This window comes from Salvelinus alpinus, chromosome 3 (genome assembly GCF_045679555.1).
Source record: "Salvelinus alpinus chromosome 3, SLU_Salpinus.1, whole genome shotgun sequence".
NCBI classification, from domain to species: Eukaryota; Metazoa; Chordata; class Actinopteri; order Salmoniformes; family Salmonidae; genus Salvelinus; species Salvelinus alpinus.
In genome coordinates, this window is record NC_092088.1 from 100,375,870 (window position 1) to 100,400,893 (window position 25,024).

General features: G+C 44.4%; 1 protein-coding gene across 1 annotated transcript in view; it reads left to right on the forward strand.

Annotated features, from left to right (window-relative positions):
* Positions 1-203: 203 nt before the first annotated feature.
* LOC139569889 (putative proline-rich protein 21) overlaps positions 204-25,024 on the forward strand; it is a 27,083-nt gene continuing 2,262 nt past the window's right edge. Inside the window, exons 1-2 of the mRNA XM_071391212.1 lie at positions 204-230; positions 24,255-25,024. The exon at positions 24,255-25,024 is cut by the window's right edge and continues 529 nt beyond it. Coding sequence (XP_071247313.1) covers positions 204-230; positions 24,255-25,024 — 797 coding nt within the window. The remainder of the gene's footprint in view (positions 231-24,254) is intronic.

Sequence of the window (25,024 nt, forward strand, 5' to 3'; positions counted from 1 at the left end):
TCTCTTCATGGGGAAGAAGATAGGAAGACACAAGGTACAGTCTACATTATCTCTTCATGGGGAAGAAGATAGGAAGACACAATGTACAGTCTACATTATCTCTTCATGGGGAAGAAGATGGGAAGACACAAGGTACAGTCTGCATTATCTCTTCATGGGGAAGAAGATAGGAAGACACAATGTACAGTCTACATTATCTCTTCATGGGGAAGAAGATGGGAAGACACAAGGTACAGTCTGCATTATCTCTTCATGGGGAAGAAGATAGGAAGACACAAGGTACAGTCTACATTATCTCTTCATGGGGAAGAAGAGAGGAAGACACAAGGTACAGTCTACATTATCTCTTCACGGGGAAGAAGATAGGAAGACACAAGGTACAGTCTACATTATCTCTTCATGGGGAAGAAGATAGGAAGACAAGGTACAGTCTACATTATCTCTTCATGGGGAAGAAGAGAGGAAGACACAAGGTACAGTCTACATTATCTCTTCATGGGAAGACACAAGGTACAGTCTACATTATCTCTTCATGGGAAGACACAAGGTACAGTCTGCATTATCTCTTCATGGGAAGACACAAGGTACAGTCTACAGTATCTCTTCATGGGAAGAAACATGGTACAGTCTGCATTATCTCTTCATGGGAAGACACAAGGTACAGTCTACATTATCTCTTCATGGGGAAGAAGATAGGAAGACACAAGGTACAGTCTACATTATCTCTTCATGGGGAAGAAGATAGGAAGACAAGGTACAGTCTACATTATCTCTTCATGAGGAAGACACAAGGTACAGTCTACATTATCTCTTCATGGGGAAGAAGATAGGAAGACAATGTACAGTCTGCATTATCTCTTCATGGGAAGACACAAGGTACAGTCTACATTATCTCTTCATGGGGAAGAAGATAGGAAGACACAAGGTACAGTGTACATTATCTCTTCATGGGGAAGAAGATAGGAAGACACTGTACAGTCTACATTATCTCTTCATGAGGAAGACACAAGGTACAGTCTACATTATCTCTTCATGGGGAAGAAGATAGGAAGACAAGGTACAAGTCTACATTATCTCTTCATGAGGAAGACACAAGGTACAGTCTACATTATCGCTTCTTTGGAAGAATAGAGGAAGACTTTAGGTACAGTCTGCATTATCTTCCTGGGCCACCGTTATGCCGACGTGGACATGAGCTCCCTGAGGTAGAGGAGCAGGGCAGGAAGGTGTGTGTGTTTGGGACAGAGACAGAGACAAAGTAAAGGAAAGTGTCTCGACTGACTAGATGTCAGTAACGTTGTATAACAAACAAAGACCAGGGACAGGCTAGGAAGACTCGGAAAGAAGAAGGACTCCTGTCAGCCTGTTCAAGACCAGGGACGGGCTAGGAAGACTCGGAAAGAAGAAGGACTCCTGTCAGCCTGTTCAAGACCAGGGACGGGCTAGGAAGACTCGGAAAGAAGAAGGACTCCTGTCAGCCTGTTCAAGACTAGCTTCCCATCTCTTAGATATTCTAATGAGTCCACTTCATAAGCTCCAAGTGAATTCACTGGACATCCATGTCATTGCGGTCTAGCTGTGTAAGCAGTCAGAGGTGTGGACTACATTTGGAGTAGTATATATTCTGGCCTCAGTCATTCTCTCCTCAAAAGCCTCCTGTGTCCCAACAGTGGGATCATGTAGTCAAGACAAGCATGCGGGAGATAGAGGAGAGCCCTCTGAGGGGATGGAGAGGGCCTGAGCTCCCGGATGGGGCCTCCGCGGGGCCACTACGGGGCCGAAGGAACACGTCCCTGTCTCTCCCTGGTTCTCCCTGGACAGGCATAATGACTTTATCAGGAATTAAGCCGTGTTGCACAGCTCTCTCTCTCTCTCTCTCTCTCTCTCTCTCTCTCTCTCTCTCTCTCTCTCTCTCTCTCTCTCTCTCTCTCTCTCTCTCTCTCTCTCTCTCCCCTCCCTTTTTTCTCTCTCTCTCTCTCTCTCTCTCCCTCCCTCCCTTTTTTATCTTTCTCTCTCTCCCTCCCTTTACTCTCTCCCTCTCTCTCTTTCTCCCTCTTGCCCTCTCTCTCCCTCTTGCTCTCTCTCTCTCTCTTCACCAGGTGATCAGAGCACAGGGACCTGGGCCCGCACATCACCCCACCGCACCGGACTCATTCCACCTCACAATAGAGAGAAGAAGAATAGGAACAGTGGTCCCCTGTGCCTCAACCGGTCTCTCTCTCTCTCTCTCTCTCTCTCTCTCTCTCTCTCTCTCTCTCTCTCTCTCTCTCTCTCTCTCTCTCTCTCTCTCTCTCTCTCTCTCTCTCTCTCTCTCTCTCTCTCTCTCTCTCTCTCTCTCTCTCTCTCTCTCGCTCGCTCGCTCGCTCTCTCTCTCTCGCTCGCTCGCTCTCTCTCTCTCTCTCTCTCTCTCTCTCTCTCTCTCTCTCTCTCTCTCTCTCTCTCTCTCTCTCTCTCTCTCTCTACCTCTCTCTCTCTCTCTCTCTCGCTCTCTCTCTAGTCTCTCCTCTCACTCCCACTTGAGAGCCTCCCACCATGGCTACGGAGACATAGTAATTTGGACCTCATCATATCTATTTCTAAACCAGCAGGCCAGAGCTCTCTGTCTCTCTGGACTCCTTCATTCAGCTGAGGACGTTTGGACAGTATTCTTCTGGGGCAGAGACACATTGACTTCTGGGATGGCTCCACTTAAATACGTCTCACTACATTTATGAATGTATGATTATATAATGCTACTTTAGACAGGGTCTTACTTAATAAGGCAGGGATAATTTTGAAATGGAAATGTGCTGGCCCCAAAACCAGAGAGGCCAGGGGAAAGGTGAGGCCGGAGGGAGTCGGCTCATCTTGACTCGTTCCAGGCAGCCAATGAAAGTACCACTCCCCAACAAAAACAGGCAGCACAAACCCTTAACTGTCTGTGACTGAAATACTTACCAGAAAGCTCATCAAAATCAGGGCATACTCATCTATATTTCATGTTTACTTGTTCTCCTCGGCACTTTGCTGCTGTCTCTCTCTCTCTGATCTCAGAATACAAAGTGCTCGTACTACAGTAACGTCTCACAGAGCCAGAGTTCACTTCAATATAAGTGAAGTGGTAGAAAACCATGTGGGAGAAACTTCCTCTTCCGCGTTAGAATTCTAATGCTTTACAGGAACTGTCATGAGTTTCCGTTGGATTTCAAATAATTTTCAATTGAAAATATACGGCAGGTTCATTGTTTTATAAAATGTATCACATTTTCAAATGATGAATAACCGTCCATTGATCAACAAACGCATCTTGTAACACACATGATCCAACTGGACACAAACTAGTAGAATCAACGTTGTTTCCAGGTCCCCCCCCCCCCCCCCCCCCAAAAAAAAAAAGAATCTATATGATGAAATTGAATCAAGGTTGAAAAGTCATTGGATTTGCAAAAAGTGGTCAACGTACAATAAGGTCATTTCCTGTTTTTGTTCACTTACCTTTTAACTTAGTATCCAATGACATGGAGACCTTTACTGTTGATTTCACGTTGAATTCACGTTAGTTGACAACCCAACCGGATGTAAAAACTAGAAGTTGACCTGATGTCTTGTGTCCAGTGGGATAGCTCTACTAGACGTTGACCTGATGTCTTGTGTCCAGTGGGATAGCTCTACTAGACGTTGATCTGATGTCTTGTGTCCAATGGGATAGCTCTACTAGACGTTGATCTGATGTCTTGTGTCCAGTGGGATAGCTCTACTAGACGTTGATCTGATGTCTTGTGTCCAGTGGGATAGCTCTACTAGACGTTGACCTGATGTCTTGTGTCCAGTGGGATAGCTCTACTAGACGTTGACCTGATGTCTTGTGTCCAGTGGGATAGCTCTACTAGACGTTGATCTGATGTCTTGTGTCCAGTGGGATAGCTCTACTAGACATTGACCTGATGTCTTGTGTCCAGTGGGATAGCTCTACTAGACGTTGATCTGATGTCTTGTGTCCAGTGGGATAGCTCTACTAGACGTTGACCTGATGTCTTGTGTCCAGTGGGATAGCTCTACTAGACGTTGATCTGATGTCTTGTGTCCAGTGGGATAGCTCTACTAGACGTTGACCTGACGTCTTGTGTCCAGTGGGATAGCTCTACTAGACGTTGACCTGATGTCTTGTGTCCAGTGGGATAGCTCTACTAGACGTTGACCTGATGTCTTGTGTCCAGTGGGATAGCTCTACTAGACGTTGACCTGATGTCTTGTGTCCAGTGGGATAGCTCTACTAGACGTTGACCTGATGTCTTGTGTCCAGTGGGATAGCTCTACTAGACGTTGATCTGATGTCTTGTGTCCAGTGGGATAGCTCTACTAGACGTTGACCTGATGTCTTGTGTCCAGTGGGATAGCTCTACTAGACGTTGATCTGATGTCTTGTGTCCAGTGGGATAGCTCTACTAGACGTTGATCTGATGTCTTGTGTCCAGTGGGATAGCTCTACTAGACGTGGACCTGATGTCTTGTGTCCAGTGGGATAGCTCTACTAGACGTTGATCTGATGTCTTGTGTCCAGTGGGATAGCTCTACTAGACGTTGATCTGATGTCTTGTGTCCAGTGGGATAGCTCTACTAGACGTTGATCTGATGTCTTGTGTCCAGTGGGATAGCTCTACTAGACGTGGACCTGATGTCTTGTGTCCAGTGGGATAGCTCTACTAGACGTTGATATGATGTCTTGTGTCCAGTGGGATAGCTCTACTAGATGTTGATCTGATGTCTTGTGTCCAGTGGGATAGCTCTACTAGACGTTGGTCTGATGTCTTGTGTCCAGTGGGATAGCTCTACTAGACGTTGACCTGATGTCTTGTGTCCAGTGGGATAGCTCTACTAGACATTGACCTGATGTCTTGTGTCCAGTGGGATAGGTCTACTAGACGTTGATGTCTTGTGTCCAGTGGGATAGCTCTACTAGACGTTGACCTGATGTCTTGTGTCCAGTGGGATAGCTCTACTAGACGTTGACCTGAAGTCTTGTGTCCAGTGGGATAGCTCTACTAGACGTTGACCTGATGTCTTGTGTCCAGTGGGATAGCTCTACTAGACGTTGACCTGACGTCTTGTGTCCAGTGGGATAGCTCTACTAGACGTTGATCTGATGTCTTGTGTCCAGTGGGATAGCTCTACTAGACGTTGATCTGATGTCTTGTGTCCAGTGGGATAGCTCTACTAGACGTTGATCTGATGTCTTGTGTCCAGTGGGATAGCTCTACTAGACGTTGACCTGATGTCTTGTGTCCAGTGGGATAGCTCTACTAGACGTTGACCTGATGTCTTGTGTCCAGTGGGATAGCTCTACTAGACGTTGACCTGATGTCTTGTGTCCAATGGGATAGCTCTACTAGACGTTGACATGACGTCTTGTGTCCAGTGGGATAGCTCTACTAGACGTTGACCTGATGTCTTGTGTCCAGTGGGATAGCTCTACTAGACGTTGACATGACGTCTTGTGTCCAGTGGGATAGCTCTACTAGACGTTGACCTGATGTCTTGTGTCCAGTGGGATAGCTCTACTAGACGTTGACCTGCTGTCTTGTGTCCAGTGGGATAGCTCTACTAGACGTTGACCTGATGGCTTGTGTCCAATGGGATAGCTCTACTAGACGTTGATCTGATGTCTTGTGTCCAGTGGGATAGCTCTACTAGACGTTGACCTGATGTCTTGTGTCCAGTGGGATAGCTCTACTAGACGTTGATCTGATGTCTTGTGTCCAGTGGGATAGCGCTACTAGACGTTGACCTGATGTCTTGTGTCCAGTGGGAGAGCTCTACTAGACGTTGACCTGATGTCTTGTGTCCAATGGGATAGCTCTACTAGACGTTGACCTGATGTCTTGTGTCCAGTGGGATAGCTCTACTAGACGTTGACCTGATGTCTTGTGTCCAATGGGATAGCTCTACTAGACGTTGACCTGATGTCTTGTGTCCAGTGGGATAGCTCTACTAGACGTTGATCTGATGTCTTGTGTCCAGTGGGATAGCTCTACTAGACGTTGACCTGATGTCTTGTGTCCAGTGGGATAGCTCTACTAGACGTTGACCTGATGTCTTGTGTCCAGTGGGATAGCTCTACTAGACGTTGACCTGATGTCTTGTGTCCAGTGGGATAGCTCTACTAGACGTTGGTCTGATGTCTTGTGTCCAGTGGGATAGCTCTACTAGACGTTGGTCTGATGTCTTGTGTCCAGTGGGATAGCTCTACTAGACGTTGGTCTGATGTCTTGTGTCCAGTGGGATAGCTCTACTAGACGTTGACCTGATGTCTTGTGTCCAGTGGGATAGCGCTACTAGACGTTGACCTGATGTCTTGTGTCCAGTGGGAGAGCTCTACTAGACGTTGACCTGATGTCTTGTGTCCAGTGGGATAGCTCTACTAGACGTTGATCTGATGTCTTGTGTCCAGTGGGATAGCTCTACTAGACGTTGATCTGATGTCTGGTGTCCAGTGGGATAGCTCTACTAGACGTTGATCTGATGTCTTGTGTCCAGTGGGATAGCTCTACTAGACGTTGATCTGATGTCTTGTGTCCAGTGGGATAGCTCTACTAGACGTTGACCTGATGTCTTGTGTCCAGTGGGATAGCTCTACAAGACGTTGGTCTGATGTCTTGTGTCCAGTGGGATAGCTCTACTAGACGTTGATCTGATGTCTTGTGTCCAGTGGGATAGCTCTACTAGACGTTGATCTGATGTCTTGTGTCCAGTGGGATAGCTCTACTAGACGTTGACCTGATGTCTTGTGTCCAGTGGGATAGCTCTACTAGACGTTGACCTGATGTCTTGTGTCCAGTGGGATAGCTCTACTAGACGTTGACCTGATGTCTTGTGTCCAGTGGGAGAGCTCTACTAGACGTTGATCTGATGTCTTGTGTCCAGTGGGATAGCTCTACTAGACGTTGACCTGATGTCTTGTGTCCAGTGGGATAGCTCTACTAGACGTTGATCTGATGTCTTGTGTCCAGTGGGATAGCTCTACTAGACGTTGATCTGATGTCTTGTGTCCAGTGGGATAGCTCTACTAGACGTTGATCTGATGTCTTGTGTCCAGTGGGATAGCTCTACTAGACGTTGATCTGATGTCTTGTGTCCAGTGGGATAGCTCTACTAGACGTTGACCTGATGTCTTGTGTCCAGTGGGATAGCTCTACTAGACGTTGATCTGATGTCTTGTGTCCAGTGGGATAGCTCTACTAGACGTTGACCTGATGTCTTGTGTCCAGTGGGATAGCTCTACTAGACGTTGATCTGATGTCTTGTGTCCAGTGGGATAGCTCTACTAGACGTTGACCTGATGTCTTGTGTCCAGTGGGATAGCGCTACTAGACGTTGATCTGATGTCTTGTGTCCAGTGGGATAGCTCTACTAGACGTTGATCTGATGTCTTGTGTCCAGTGGGATAGCTCTACTAGACGTTGACCTGATGTCTTGTGTCCAGTGGGATAGCTCTACAAGACGTTGGTCTGACGTCTTGTGTCCAGTGGGATAGCTCTACTAGACGTTGATCTGATGTCTTGTGTCCAGTGGGATAGCTCTACTAGACGTTGACCTGATGTCTTGTGTCCAGTGGGATAGCTCTACTAGACGTTGGTCTGACGTCTTGTGTCCAGTGGGATAGCTCTACTAGACGTTGATGTCTTGTGTCCAGTGGGATAGCTCTACTAGACGTTGATCTGATGTCTTGTGTCCAGTGGGATAGCTCTACTAGACGTTGATCTGATGTCTTGTGTCCAGTGGGATAGCTCTACTAGACGTTGATCTGATGTCTTGTGTCCAGTGGGATAGCTCTACTAGACGTTGACCTGATGTCTTGTGTCCAGTGGGATAGCTCTACTAGACGTTGATCTGATGTCTTGTGTCCAGTGGGATAGCTCTACTAGACGTTGACCTGATGTCTTGTGTCCAGTGGGATAGCGCTACTAGACGTTGACCTGATGTCTTGTGTCCAGTGGGATAGCTCTACTAGACGTTGATCTGATGTCTTGTGTCCAGTGGGATAGCTCTACTAGACGTTGATCTGATGTCCTGTGTCCAGTGGGATAGCTCTACTAGACGTTGATCTGATGTCTTGTGTCCAGTGGGATAGCTCTACTAGACGTTGACCTGATGTCTTGTGTCCAGTGGGATAGCTCTACTAGACGTTGATCTGATGTCTTGTGTCCAGTGGGATAGCTCTACTAGACATTGACCTGATGTCTTGTGTCCAGTGGGATAGCTCTACTAGACGTTGATCTGATGTCTTGTGTCCAGTGGGATAGCTCTACTAGACGTTGACCTGATGTCTTGTGTCCAGTGGGATAGCTCTACTAGACGTTGATCTGATGTCTTGTGTCCAGTGGGATAGCTCTACTAGACGTTGATCTGATGTCTTGTGTCCAGTGGGATAGCTCTACTAGACGTTGACCTGATGTCTTGTGTCCAGTGGGATAGCTCTACTAGACGTTGACCTGATGTCTTGTGTCCAGTGGGATAGCTCTACTAGACGTTGATCTGATGTCTTGTGTCCAGTGGGATAGCTCTACTAGACGTTGATCTGATGTCCTGTGTCCAGTGGGATAGCTCTACTAGACGTTGATCTGATGTCTTGTGTCCAGTGGGATAGCTCTACTAGACGTTGACCTGATGTCTTGTGTCCAGTGGGATAGCTCTACTAGACGTTGATCTGATGTCTTGTGTCCAGTGGGATAGCTCTACTAGACGTTGACCTGATGTCTTGTGTCCAGTGGGATAGCTCTACTAGACGTTGATCTGATGTCCTGTGTCCAGTGGGATAGCTCTACTAGACGTTGATCTGATGTCTTGTGTCCAGTGGGATAGCTCTACTAGACGTTGATCTGATGTCTTGTGTCCAGTGGGATAGCTCTACTAGACGTTGACCTGATGTCTTGTGTCCAGTGGGATAGCTCTACTAGACGTTGATCTGATGTCTTGTGTCCAGTGGGATAGCTCTACTAGACGTGGACCTGATGTCTTGTGTCCAGTGGGATAGCTCTACTAGACGTTGATCTGATGTCTTGTGTCCAGTGGGATAGCTCTACTAGACGTTGATCTGATGTCTTGTGTCCAGTGGGATAGCTCTACTAGACGTTGATCTGATGTCTTGTGTCCAGTGGGATAGCTCTACTAGACGTTGATCTGATGTCTTGTGTCCAGTGGGATAGCTCTACTAGACGTGGACCTGATGTCTTGTGTCCAGTGGGATAGCTCTACTAGACGTTGATCTGATGTCTTGTGTCCAGTGGGATAGCTCTACTAGACGTTGATCTGATGTCTTGTGTCCAGTGGGATAGCTCTACTAGACGTTGGTCTGATGTCTTGTGTCCAGTGGGATAGCTCTACTAGACGTTGACCTGATGTCTTGTGTCCAGTGGGATAGCTCTACTAGACATTGACCTGATGTCTTGTGTCCAGTGGGATAGGTCTACTAGACGTTGATGTCTTGTGTCCAGTGGGATAGCTCTACTAGACGTTGACCTGATGTCTTGTGTCCAGTGGGATAGCTCTACTAGACGTTGACCTGAAGTCTTGTGTCCAGTGGGATAGCTCTACTAGACGTTGACCTGATGTCTTGTGTCCAGTGGGATAGCTCTACTAGACGTTGACCTGACGTCTTGTGTCCAGTGGGATAGCTCTACTAGACGTTGATCTGATGTCTTGTGTCCAGTGGGATAGCTCTACTAGACGTTGATCTGATGTCTTGTGTCCAGTGGGATAGCTCTACTAGACGTGGACCTGATGTCTTGTGTCCAGTGGGATAGCTCTACTAGACGTTGATCTGATGTCTTGTGTCCAGTGGGATAGCTCTACTAGACGTTGATCTGATGTCTTGTGTCCAGTGGGATAGCTCTACTAGACGTTGATCTGATGTCTTGTGTCCAGTGGGATAGCTCTACTAGACGTTGACCTGATGTCTTGTGTCCAGTGGGATAGCTCTACTAGACGTTGACCTGATGTCTTGTGTCCAGTGGGATAGCTCTACTAGACGTTGACCTGATGTCTTGTGTCCAGTGGGATAGCTCTACTAGACGTTGACCTGATGTCTTGTGTCCAGTGGGATAGCTCTACTAGACGTTGACCTGATGTCTTGTGTCCAGTGGGATAGCTCTACTAGACGTTGATCTGATGTCTTGTGTCCAGTGGGATAGCTCTACTAGACGTTGACCTGATGTCTTGTGTCCAGTGGGATAGCTCTACTAGACGTTGATCTGATGTCTTGTGTCCAGTGGGATAGCTCTACTAGACGTTGATGTCTTGTGTCCAGTGGGATAACTCTACTAGACGTTGATGTCTTGTGTCCAGTGGGATAGCTCTACTAGACGTTGACCTGATGTCTTGTGTCCAGTGGGATAGCTCTACTAGACAATGACCTGATGTCTTGTGTCCAGTGGGATAGCTCTACTAGACGTTGATCTGATGTCTTGTGTCCAGTGGGATAGCTCTACTAGACATTGGTCTGATGTCTTGTGTCCAGTGGGATAGCTCTACTAGACGTTGACCTGACGTCTTGTGTCCAGTGGGATAGCTCTACTAGACGTTGACCTGACGTCTTGTGTCCAGTGGGATAGCTCTACTAGACGTTGACCTGATGTCTTGTGTCCAGTGGGATAGCTCTACTAGACGTTGATCTGATGTCTTGTGTCCAGTGGGATAGCTCTACTAGACGTTGATCTGATGTCTTGTGTCCAGTGGGATAGCTCTACTAGACGTTGACCTGATGTCTTGTGTCCAGTGGGATAGCTCTACTAGACGTTGATCTGATGTCTTGTGTCCAGTGGGATAGCTCTACTAGACGTTGGTCTGATGTCTTGTGTCCAGTGGGATAGCTCTACTAGACGTTGATCTGATGTCTTGTGTCCAGTGGGATAGCTCTACTAGACGTTGACCTGATGTCTTGTGTCCAGTGGGATAGCTCTACTAGACGTTGATCTGATGTCTTGTGTCCAGTGGGATAGCTCTACTAGACGTTGATCTGATGTCTTGTGTCCAGTGGGATAGCTCTACTAGACGTTGGTCTGATGTCTTGTGTCCAGTGGGATAGCTCTACTAGACGTTGATCTGATGTCTTGTGTCCAGTGGGATAGCTCTACTAGACGTTGACCTGATGTCTTGTGTCCAGTGGGATAGCTCTACTAGACGTTGATCTGATGTCTTGTGTCCAGTGGGATAGCTCTACTAGACGTTGATCTGATGTCTTGTGTCCAGTGGGATAGCTCAACGTAGTAGAAAGGGGAAGGAGTACAATAGAAGCAGCCTTCCAATTGGTTTAGCAAACTGTCTTTTCCACCGACAGCCAATAAAACACCGTTGGCGTCACCATCCCCATTCTCCAAGCAAAACAAACAAAACAAAAACATTGACGAACAGTTTGCAGCCTTCCAGTCAACACATGTTCTGTATAAGGAGATCTGCTATTAGACTTCTGACATGGCCCCAGTCAGAGCCTTAAACACAGAGACACACATAACTGTTCTGTTACAGACAGTCTAACTCTAGTACCCAGGCTTACCTTCACTCTGTATCAGTCCTGTCTGTTGGTGGATGGTCTGTAGTATCAGTCCTGTTGGTGGATGGTCTGTAGTATCAGTCCGGTCTGTTGGTGGATGGTCTGTAGTATCAGTCCTGTTGGTGGATGGTCTGTAGTATCAGTCCGGTCTGTTGGTGGATGGTCTGTAGTATCAGTCCTGTCTGTTGGTGGATGGTCTGTAGTATCAGTCATGTTTGTTGGTGGATGGTCTGTAGTATCAGTCCTGTCTGTTGGTGGATGGTCTGTAGTATCAGTCCTGTTGGTGGATGGTCTGTAGTATCAGTCCTGTTGGTGGATGGTCTGTAGTATCAGTCCTGTTGGTGGATGGTCTGTAGTACCAGTCCTGTCTGTTGGTGGATGGTCTGTAGTATCAGTCCTGTTGGTGGATGGTCTGTAGTATCAGTCTGTTGGTGGATGGTCTGTGGTATCAGTCCTGTTGGTGGATGGTCTGTAGTATCAGTCCTGTTGGTGGATGGTCTGTAGTATCAGTCCTGTTGGTTGATGGTCTGTAGTATCAGTCCTGTCTGTTGGTGGATGGTCTGTAGTATCAGTCATGTTGGTGGATGGTCTGTAGTATCAGTCCTGTTGGTGGATGGTCTGTAGTATCAGTCCTGTTGGTTGATGGTCTGTAGTATCAGTCCTGTCTGTTGGTGGATGGTCTGTAGTATCAGTCATGTTGGTGGATGGTCTGTAGTATCAGTCCTGTTGGTGGATGGTCTGTAGTATCAGTCCTGTCTGTTGGTGGATGGTCTGTGGTATCAGTCCTGTCTGTTGGTGGATGGTCTGTAGTATCAGTCCTGTCTGTTGGTGGATGGTCTGTAGTATCAGTCCTGTCTGTTGGTGGATGGTCTGTAGTATCAGTCCTGTCTGATGGTGGATGGTCTGTAGTATCAGTCCTGTCTGTTGGTGGATGGTCTGTAGTATCAGTCCTGTCTGATGGTGGATGGTCTGTAGTATCAGTCCTGTTGGTGGATGGTCTGTAGTATCAGTCCTGTTGGTGGATGGTCTGTAGTATCAGTCCTGTCTGTTGGTGGATGGTCTGTAGTATCAGTCCTGTTGGTGGATGGTCTGTAGTATCAGTCCTGTCTGTTGGTGGATGGTCTGTAGTATCAGTCCTGTTGGTGGATGGTCTGTAGTATCAGTCCTGTTGGTGGATGGTCTGTAGTATCAGTCCTGTTGTTGGATGGTCTGTAGCATCAGTCCTGTTGGTGGATGGTCTGTAGTATCAGTCCTGTCTGATGGTGGATGGTCTGTAGTATCAGTCCTGTTAGTGGATGGTCTGTAGTACCAGTCCTGTCTGTTGGTGGATGGTCTGTAGTATCAGTCCTGTCTGTTGGTGGATGGTCTGTAGTATCAGTCCTGTTAGTGGATGGTCTGTAGTACCAGTCCTGTCTGTTGGTGGATGGTCTGTAGTATCAGTCCTGTTGGTGGATGGTCTGTAGTATCAGTCCTGTCTGTTGGTGGATGGTCTGTAGTATCAGTCCTGTTGGTGGATGGTCTGTACTATCAGTCCTGTCTGTTGGTGGATGGTCTGTAGTATCAGTCCTGTTGGTGGATGGTCTGTAGTACCAGTCCTTTCTGTTGGTGGATGGTCTGTAGTATAGTCCTGTTGGTGGATGGTCTGTAGTATCAGTCCTGTCTGTTGGTGGATGGTCTGTATTATAGTCCTGTTGGTGGATGGTCTGTAGTACCAGTCCTTTCTGTTGGTGGATGGTCTGTAGTATCAATCCTGTCTGTTGGTGGATGGTCTGTAGTATCAGTCCTGTCTGTTGGTGGATGGTCTGTAGTATCAGTCCGGTCTGTTGGTGGATGGTCTGTAGTATCAGTCCTGTCTGTTGGTGGATGGTCTGTAGTACCAGTCCTGTCTGTTGGTGGATGGTCTGTAGTATCAGTCCTGTTGGTGGATGGTCTGTAGTATCAGTCCTGTTGGTGGATGGTCTGTAGTATCAGTCCTGTTGGTGGATGGTCTGTAGTATCAGTCCTGTTGGTGGATGGTCTGTAGTATCAGTCCTGTTGGTGGATGGTCTGTAGTATCAGTCCTGTCTGTTGGTGGATGGTCTGTAGTATCAGTCCTGTCTGTTGGTGGATGGTCTGTAGGATCAGTCCTGTTGATGGATGGTCTGTAGTATCAGTCCTGTTGGTGGATGGTCTGTAGTATCAGTCCTGTTGGTGGATGGTCTGTAGTATCAGTCCTGTCTGTTGGTGGATGGTCTGTAGTATCAGTCCTGTCTGTTGGTGGATGGTCTGTAGGATCAGTCCTGTTGATGGATGGTCTGTAGTATCAGTCCTGTTGGTGGATGGTCTGTAGTATCAGTCCTGTTGGTGGATGGTCTGTAGTATCAGTCCTGTCTGTTGGTGGATGGTCTGTACTATCAGTCCTGTCTGTTGGTGGATGGTCTGTAGTATCAGTCATGTTGGTGGATGGTCTGTAGTATCAGTCCTTACAGAATGTCATCCCAGAATGTCTTTACAGAATGTCTTCACAGAATGTCTTTCCAGAATGTCTTTACAGAATGTCTTTACAGAATGTCTTTACAGAATGTCTTCCCAGAATGTCTTTACAGAATGTCTTTTACAGAATGTCTTTACAAAATGTCTTTACAGAATGTCTTTACAGAATGTCTTTTACAGAATGTCTTTACAAAATGTCTTCCCAGAATGTCTTTACAGAATGTCTTTCCAGAATGTCTTTACAGAATGTCTTTCCAGAATGTCTTTACAGAATGTCTTTACAGAATGTCTTTTACAGAATGTCTTTACAAAATGTCTTTACAGAATGTCTTTACAGAATGTCTTCCCAGAATGTCTTTACAGAATGTCTTTTACAGAATGTCTTTTACAGAATGTCTTTTACAGAATGTCTTTTACAGAATGTCTTTCCAGAATGTCTTTACAGAATGTCTTTACAGAATGTCTTTACAGAATGTCTTTCCAGAATGTCTTTACAGAATGTCTTTACAGAATGTCTTCCCAGAATGTCTTTACAGAATGTCTTTTACAGAATGTCTTTACAAAATGTCTTTACAGAATGTCTTTACAGAATGTCTTCCCAGAATGTCTTTCCAGAATGTCTTTACAGAACGTCTTTACAGAATGTCTTTTACAGAATGTCTTTACAGAACGTCTTTACAGAATGTCTTCCCAGAATGTCTTTACAGAATGTCTTTACAGAATGTCTTTTACAGAATGTCTTTTACAGATTGTCTTTACAGAATGTCTTTTACAGAATGTCTTTACAGAATGTCTTCCCAGAATGTCTTTACAGAATGTCTTTTACAGAATGTCTTTTACAGAATGTCTTTACAGAATGTCTTCCCAGAATGTCTTTACAGAATGTCTTTTACAGAATGTCTTTTACAGAATGTCTTTACAGATTGTCTTTACAGAATGTCTAGCAATTCCATATGTGGAAAAATTGCTCTTGATTTTTTTACAATTTCACATGTGAACATGAGACTTTCACACGAGGAAGTTGTTTACTTGTAAAACTCTAAATTTCACATGTGAACGTGAGATTTTCACATGAGGACGCTTTTTACTTGTAAAACTGCAAATTTCACATGTGAACGTGAGATTTTCACATGAGGACGTTTTTTACTTGTAAAACTGTACATTTCACATGTAAGGTAAAAACATGTACATGTCAAAAGGTGGTGTTAACATGTGAACTCTAAACGTAACGCTTTTGAAAATATTGTGTCACGTGACTAGGCCTAGTGGTTAGAGCGTTGGACTAGTAACCTGAAAGGTTGCAAGTTCAAATCCCCGAGCTGACAAGGTAAAAATCTGTCGTTTTGCCCCTAAACAAGGCAGTTAACCCACTGTTCCTAGGCCTTCATTAAAAATAAGAATTTGTTCTTAACTGACTTGCCTAGTAAATTTTAAAAAATCAATCGTGTACTTTGACTAAACCTCCCTGTTTTATATTTTAATAATATATATATTTGTACTGTAATTCACAGATAAAGTTATAACATCAATTATATCAATAGTATTTATTCATTTAGTATACATCCCTCCTCGTATTACTGTACCATTCAGCCTGTTCATCACATCCAGTGTGTGTCTGAAACACATCAGTATAGTTTTAACACAGCTGAATACTGCCCCCATGTGGCTGTATGGAGTATTACATTAGTGTCAGGTGTTACACAGTCTACGAGGTGGGTTTATCAAACATTATCACATGAGTCTATGTGTGTTTATTAATCATTATCATATGAATCTATGTGTGTTTATCAATCATTATCACATGAGTCTATGAGGTGTGTTATAACATTATAATAATCATTGGTATATTTTTTATTTTTTTAAATGTATTTTACCTTTATTTAACTTGGCAAGTCAGTTAAGAACAAATTCTTATTTTCAATGACGGCCTAGGAACAGTGGGTTAACTGCCTTGTTCAGGGGGGCAGAACAACAGATTTGTACCTTGTCAGCTCGGGGATTTGAACTTGCAACCTTTCGGTTATGAGGTGTGTTATAACATTATAATAATCATTGGTCTATGAGGGGGGTTATAACATTATAACAATCATTGGTCTATGAGGGGGGTTATAACATTATAATAATCATTGGTCTATGAGGTGTGTTATAACATTATAATAATCATTGGTCTATGAGGGGGGTTATAACATTATAATAATCATCGGCCTATGAGGTGTGTTATAACATTATAATAATCATTGGTCTATGAGGGGGGTTATAACATTATAATAATCATTGGTCTATGAGGTGGGTTATAACATTATAACAATCATTGGTCTATGAGGTGTGTTATAACATTATAATAATCATTGGTCTATGAGGGGGGTTATAACATTATAATAATCATTGGTCTTTGAGGTGGGTTATAACATTATAATAATCATTGGTCTATGAGGGGGGTTATAACATTATAATAATCATTGGTCTATGAGGGGGGTTATAACATTATAATAATCATTGGTCTATGAGGTGGGTTATAACATTATATGGATTGACATAACTAAAGCAGATTCAATTTGATTGGCTGTTTGCATGCGATTTCAGTTTGCGTTTGAGTTGTGTCGCGTATCAGCGATAATGTTTGAATCGATGTCACTTTCAACCCGTCAACTGGAACTGAAGTTGTGTGAACGTTGCATGGTCTGACCTCAGCCTCGCACACGGCGAAGAAAACTGGCGACGTAGCGTAGATACCAACATCGCCCCGGGATTGACCGGGTCTAGGAGTCCTGATCAGTTCCAGGAAGTGATGTACTGTGGTAGTACATGGAGTGCAATAGAGTACACCAAATATTTCATTTATCAGATACATTTCTGTTGTTAATAAATTCTCCCAGCTATTATACCTTATAGACTGGCACCATTTGTAGATATCCACCCAAACACACAACTATCTTTCTGTCAAGACATGTTCTTTCTCTGTGGATTTCCTCAACACCTACATGGTACAAAGACAGCCAAGCCGTGCCTACGAACCTGCAGCCCGGGTCATGTCTCAGAGAGCTAGAAGGCTCCTCGGGTTAAATATAAAACGTCTGTATATTTACAAGAGAGGAAAAAAGGGAGGATCGTTTTTAACGATCACCTGCCTGTCTTTGTCAAGTCGGAACAGTCCAGACTGAAAAGCCACTCCTAGACATGTCTAAATGAGGTCTGTCCCCCCCCCCCCCGGTGGGGCCCGAATCAAATAGAAACACAACATGAGTCTAAAACAAGTTAAAAGACGATCCTCGCGACCTTTATCCACCAACAGCGACGGTATAGAACAACCTTCACAAAGGCCGACATGTCCCGGTGGACCGACACTCAATAAACATTTGGATACTTAGGAAGGTGGGAAGCAGTAAGCCGTTTAGCACCCTGCCACAGGCCCTGCCGGCCCTGCCAGCGTGCTGCTTTGGGCATCAGGCATACCGGGAGTAATTACATTTTCCGAGGATAGTTTTTTTTCCAATAGTACCAGAATGAGTGGTTCTGTGATTTGCTTATAGGCTAATGCGCGATGCAAATGACACGCGATACGACGTATCTTCCCAAACAGGAACCACTCAGCCTCTCAGCTCTGAATGTCCCTTCTCTCCTGAGAACACTCTTATTCACTATCTAACACAATATATTCTCCTGGTGAAAGAGAGCGGTGAATTTAGGGTCTGGTTCAATGTTACGGGATTACATTAGGCTAGGTTAGGACTGGAGAGACTTTGGAGATATATTGACTTTTAAAACAGACGCTCTCCAGGAACATCAGCAGGGTCTTACGTAAGTAAATCTAGAATAAAAGGTGTCTTTAATTTGAACACAGAATTTCAATACTGAGGTAGGATTGGATTGGATTTCTTTATTGTTTCGTTAGCCTCTCCCTCTCTCTCTGCCTCTCACTCTCTCTCTCTCTGCCTCTCCCTCTCTGCCTTTCTCTCTCAATTTAATTTCAAATCAATTTCAATTCATGGGATTTATTGGCAAAGCAAGTGGAAACACTGGTGTAATTACCAGTGTAATGAAACAGGCAGGGAGCAGGTCTCGAACCCTCGACCTCCTAGCCCGAGGTCCGGTGCGCTATCGACTGTGCCGCAAAAGCACTGGAAACACTTATCTCCCTCACTAGATTTAAGCACCAGCTGTCAGAGCAGCTCATAGATTACTGCACCTGTACATAGCCCATCTATAATTTAGCCCAAACAACTACCTCTTTACCTACTGTATTTATTTATTTATTTTGCTCCTTTGCACCCCATTATTTCTGTCTCTACTTTGCGCTTTCTTCCACTGCAAACCAACCATTCCAGTGTTTTAAGTTTTATTTTACTTGCTGTGTTGTATTTACTTCGCCACCATGGCCTTTTTATATTTTTATTTATTTATACATATATTTGTTTGCCTTCACCTCCCTTATCTCACCTCACTTGCTCACATTGTATATAGACTTATTTTTTTTTCACTGTATCATTGACTATATGTTTGTTTTACTCCATGTGTAACTATGTGTTGTTGTATGTGTCGAACTGCTTTGCTTTATCTTGGCCAGGTCGCAATTGTAAATGAGAACGTGTTCTCAATTTGCCTACCTGGTTAAATAAAGGTTAAATAAAAAATAAATAAAAAAGTGAAATAGATAAAAAACAAAAGTGAAATAAACAATAAAAATTAACAGTAAACATTACACTCACAGAAGTTCTAAATGTCATATCATGTATACATACAGTGTCGTAATGATGTGCAAATAGTTAAAGCACAAGAGGGAAAATTAATAAACATAAATATGGGTTGTATTTACAATGGTGTTTGTTCTTCACTGGTTGACCTTTTCTTGTGGCAACAGGTCACAAATCTTGCTGCTGTGATGGCACACTGTGGAATTTCACCCAGTAGATATGGGTGAAATATACTCTCTCTATCTCCATCTCTCACATTGCATTTTATTTGTGTTAAATCCTGCTCATATATGTAGTTATCTCTCAGACACTAGAGTATGGGTAGTAGATATCTCTCAGATACTATAGTACGGGCAGTAGTTATCTCTCAGACACTATAGTACGGGCAGTAGTTATCTCTCAGACACTATAGTACGGGCAGTAGTTATCTCTCAGACACTATAGTACGGGCAGTAGTTATCTCTCAGACACTATAGTACGGGCAGTAGTTATCTCTCAGATACTATAGTACGGGCAGTAGTTATCTCTCAGACACTATAGTACGGGCAGTAGTTATCTCTCAGACACTATAGTACGGGCAGTAGTTATCTCTCAGACACTATAGTACGGGCAGTAGTTATCTCTCAGACACTATAGTACGGGCAGTAGTTTTCTCTCAGATACTATAGTATGGGCAATAGTTATCTCTCAGACACTATAGTATGGGCAGTAGTTATCTCTCAGACACTATAGTATGGGCAGTAGTTATCTCTCAGATACTATAGTACGGGCAGTAGTTATCTCTCAGACACTATAGTATGGGCAGTAGTTATCTCTCAGACACTATAGTATGGGCAGTAGTTATCTCTCAGATACTATAGTACGGGCAGTAGTTATCTCTCAGACACTATAGTATGGGCAGTAGTTATCTCTCAGACACTATAGTACGGGCAGTAGTTATCTCTCAGACACTATAGTATGGGCAGTAGTTATCTCTCAGATACTATAGTACGGGCAGTAGTTATCTCTCAGATACTATAGTATGGTCAGTAGTTATCTCTCAGATACTATAGTATGGGCAATAGTTATCTCTCAGATACTATAGTATGGGCAGTAGTTATCTCTCAGACACTATAGTATGGGCAGTAGTTATCTCTCAGATACTATAGTATGGGCAGTAGTTATCTCTCAGATACTATAGTATGGGCAGTAGTTATCTCTCAGATACTATAGAATGGGCAGTAGTTATCTCTCAGATACTATAGTATGGGCAGTAGTTATCTCTCAGATACTATAGTATGGGCAGTAATTATCTCTCAGACACTATAGTACGGGCAGTTGTTATCTTTTAGATACTATAGTATGGGCAGTAGTTATCTCTCAGATACTATAGTACGGGCAGTAGTTATCTCTCAGACACTATAGTATGGGCAGTAGTTATCTCTCAGACACTATAGTACGGGCAGTAGTTATCTCTCAGACACTATAGTATGGGCAGTAGTTATCTCTCAGATACTATAGTACGGGCAGTAGTTATCTCTCAGATACTATAGTATGGTCAGTAGTTATCTCTCAGATACTATAGTATGGGCAATAGTTATCTCTCAGATACTATAGTATGGGCAGTAGTTATCTCTCAGACACTATAGTATGGGCAGTAGTTATCTCTCAGATACTATAGTATGGGCAGTAGTTATCTCTCAGATACTATAGTATGGGCAGTAGTTATCTCTCAGATACTATAGTATGGGCAGTAGTTATCTCTCAGATACTATAGTATGGGCAGTAGTTATCTCTCAGATACTATAGTATGGGCAGTAATTATCTCTCAGATACTATAGTATGGGCAGTAGTTATCTCTCAGACACTATAGTATGGGCAGTAGTTATCTCTCAGACACTATAGTACGGGCAGTTGTTATCTTTTAGATACTATAGTATGGGCAGTAGTTATCTCTCAGACACTATAGTATGGGCAGTAGTTATCTCTCAGACACTATAGTATGGGCAGTAGTTATCTCTCAGACACTATAGTATGGGCAGTAGTTATCTCTCAGACACTATAGTATGGGCATTCGTTATCTCTCAGACACTATAGTATGGGCAGTAGTTATCTCTCAGATACTATAGTATGGGCAGTAGTTATCTCTCAGATACTATAGTATGGGCAGTAGTTATCTCTCAGATACTATAGTATGGGCAGTAGTTATCTCTCAGATACTATAGTATGGGCAGTAGTTATCTCTCAGATACTATAGTATGGGCAGTAGTTATCTCTCAGATACTATAGTATGGGCAGTAGTTATCTCTCAGATACTATAGTATGGGCAGTAGTTATCTCTCAGATACTATAGCATGGGCAGTGGTTATCTCTCAGACACTATAGTATGGGTAGTAGTTATCTCTCAGACACTATAGTATGGGCAGTAGTTATCTCTCAGACACTATAGTATGGGCAGTAGTTTTCTCTCAGACACTATAGTATGGGCAGTAGTTATCTCTCAGATACTATAGTATGGGCAATAGTTATCTCTCAGATAGTACAGTATGGGCAATAGTTATCGCTCAGATACTATAGTATGGGCAGTAGTTATCTCTCAGATACTATAGTATGGGCAGTAGTTATCTCTCAGATACTACAGTATGGGCAATAGTTATCTCTCAGATACTATAGTATGGGTAGTAGTTATCTCTCAGACACTATAGTATGGGCAGTAGTTATCTCTCAGACACTATAGTATGGGCAGTAGTTTTCTCTCAGATACTATAGTATGGGCAGTAGTTTTCTCTCAGACACTATAGTATAGGCAGTAGTTATCTCTCAGATACTATAGTATGGGCAATAGTTATCTCTCAGATACTATAGCATGGGCAATAGTTATCTCTCAGATACTAGTATGGGCAATAGTTATCTCTCAGACACTATAGTATGGGCAATAGTTATCTCTCAGACACTATAGTATGGGCAATAGTTATCTCTCAGATACTATAGTATGGGCAGTAGTTATCTCTCAGATACTATAGTATGGGCAGTAGTTATCTCTCAGATACTATAGTATGGGCAATAGTTATCTCTCAGATACTATAGTATGGGCAGTAGTTATCTCTCAGATACTACAGTATGGGCAGTAGTTATCTCTCAGATACTATAGTATGGGCAGTAGTTATCTCTCAGATACTAGTATGGGCAGTAGTTATCTCTCAGATACTTTAGTATGGGCAATAGTTATCTCTCAGATACTATAGTATGGGCAGTAGTTATCTCTCAGATACTATAGTATGGGCAATAGTTATCTCTCAGATACTAGTATGGGCAGTAGTTATCTCTCAGACACTATAGTATGGGCAGTAGTTATCTCTCAGATACTATAGTATGGGCAGTAGTTATCTCCCAGATACTATAGTATGGGCAGTAGTTTTCTCTCAGATACTATAGTATGGGCAGTAGTTGTCTCTCAGACACTATAGTATGGTCAGTAGTTATCTCCCAGATACGATAGTATGGGCAGTAGTTATCTCTCAGACACTATAGTTTGGGCAATAATTCAAATGATTAAATACTTACATGAACCTCTCTGAATCTAGATTGGCTTTGATAAAAAATCCCTTCTGATTTACATGTTGTTCCATCTACTAAAATCCCATCATATTCAACACGTCAATCAATAACAACAGAGATTTTTCCCCTCCCAAATTAGTGAACCATTTGGTAATTAAAAGTTATTTCATGCCATAACGAGTCCTTCGTTTTGATAATACATCTTTAATTCAGTGGGCACTGGGGGTCCTACAGCCTTGCCTGTTAACTGTCCGCTTTGAAAAGAATCACAAATCTGTCAAAGTTTGGAGTGAGTGACTGCCTGTCTTCAAACATGGTCCCTAATTAAAGATGAAAGCAATGTGCAAGCTGCTGAGTTTCTCTCTGACTGACTGATGGAGAGATGGAGAGACTGGAGAGACTGGAGAGAGTCTCCCTCCTCTTCTCTTCTCTTCTCAATCAATGTTCCTGCTGATGCTGCCGGTGGTGCAGAGGAGGCACGTTGAGGCACGTTTCAAATGGAATCACTTTCACCAGTTCATTTCATTTCTAAATCATCTATCCTTCCTCTCTCGTTACGACAGTTTGAAACGGTGACGATTTGAACACGGTAGCAGCCCAGTGTGAGGTGTTGCTGTTGAGTGATATTTCCTTCTGTCCGTTGATCGTGCGGATGAATAGTACACATACTGCAGTAGTTGTACCTACTGTACATCCACAACACTCTTTGGTGGTCTGGCTTTTTTCAACACCAGTTTTTATTTTAGTTTCACATTTTCTCAGAGACATGTCGCAACAAAAAAAAAACTGTGAACAAAGAGACAATTACTGTCTTTTTTTCTAGATCCAGCTTTAACTTCTGCAGTATTCCTTTTGAAGTCACACCATTCGCTGGCATGTAACTAAGGCATTTCTATTTTGTTTGTTTTCACGCTTTTGACTGACAAGCTTTGTTTGGTGTTTGTCGACTTAGCAATTGAGCCTGTAGTGCCATGATTACAAGCCTACATCAAAGTTTCTTTTCCAGACTGCATCCAGTGGCCTGGGAGGTCCCTAAAGACCTGTCTGCTCTGACAGCCCTCTGCTCTGCTCTGTTCCTACCCCTTGTATGTGACAGGGTGTGAGCGCCGGGAAGAGAGAAGAGAAGAGAGAGCAGCCAGCAGGGAGAGAGAGAGAGAGACAGAGCAGAGAGAGAGACAGATCAGAGAGAGAGAGCAGAGAGAGACAGAGCATAGAGAGAGACAGAACAGAGAGAGAGACAGAACAGAGAGAGAGACAGAGCAGAGAGAGAGACAGAACAGAGAGAGAGACAGAGCAGAGAGAGAGACAGAACAGAAAGAGAGACAGAGCAGAGAGAGAGGCAAAGCAGAGAGAGAGACAGAGCAGAGAGAGAGACAGAACAGAGAGTGAGACAGAACAGAGAGAGAGGCAAAGCAGAGATAGAGACAGAGCAGAGAGAGAGACAGAGCAGAGAGAGGGGCATAGCAGAGAGAGAGACAGAGCAGAGAGAGAGGCAACGCAGAGAGAGAGACAGAGCAGAGAGAGAGACAGAACAGAGAGTGAGACAGAACAGAGAGAGAGGCAAAGCAGAGAGACAGACAGAGCAGAGAGAGAGACAGAGCAGGGAGTGAGACAGAGCAGAGAGAGAGACAGAGCAGAGAGAGAGGCAAAGCAGAGAGAGAGACAGAGCAGAGAGAGAGGCAAAGCAGAGAGAGAGACAGAGCAGAGAGAGAGGCAAAGCAGAGAGAGAGACAGAGCAGAGAGAGAGACAGAACAGAGAGTGAGACAGAACAGAGAGAGACAGAGCAGAGAGAGAGGCAAAGCAGAGAGAGACAGAGCAGAGAGAGAGACAGAGTAGAGAGAGAGACAGAGCAGAGAGAGAGGCAGAGCAGAGAGAGAGACAGACAGAGCAGAGAGAGAGACAGAGCAGAGAGAGAGAGCTCTACAGGTGCTACTAAATAGCCCGGAGCATTAATGTTGAAGTCTTTGTTGCAGGCTGCCATGTATATGGAGATGAACTAGATGAGGGCTTCTGCCAGCCTTCCTTCTAGACTCTGGCAGAAGAATCTAGAGCCTTCGTTCCAAGGCCTTCCTCCCAGAGTCTTCCTCCCAGTCTTCCTCGCAGAGCCTTCCTCTCAGAGCCTTCCTTCCAGAGTCTTCCTCCCAGAGCCTTCCTCTCAGAGTCTTCCTCCCAGTCTTCCTCGCAGAGCCTTCCTCTCAGAGCCTTCCTTCCAGAGTCTTCCTCCCAGAGTCTTCCTCCCAGAGCCTTCCTCCCAGAGCCTTCCTCTCAGAGCCTTCCTCCCAGTCTTCCTCCCAGAGTCTTCCTCCCAGAGTCTTCCTCCCAGAGCCTTCCTCTCAAAGCCTTCCTCCCAGTCTTCCTTCCAGAGCCTTCCTCCCAGTCATCCTCCCAGAGCCTTCCTCTCAGAGCCTTCCTCCCAGATTCTTCCTCCCAGTCTTCCTCCCAGAGCCTTCCTCCCAGATTCTTCCTCAAAGTCTTCCTCCCAGAGCCTTCCTTCCAGAGCTTTCCTCCCAGTCTTCCTCCCATAGCCTTCCTTCCAGAGTCTTCCTCCCAGTCTATCTCCCAGAGCCTTCCTCCCAGAGTCTTCCTCCCAGAGCCTTCCTCCCAGAGTCATCCTCCCAGAGTCTTCCTCCCAGAGTCTTCCTCTCAGAGTCTTCCTCCCAGAGCCTTCCTCCCAGTCTTCCTCTCAGAGTCTTCCTCCCAGAGCATTACCTCCCAGAGCCTTCCTCCCAGTCTTCCTCTCAGAGTCTTCCTCCCAGAGCCTTCCTCCCAGAGCCTTCCTCCCAGAGTCTTCCTCCCAGA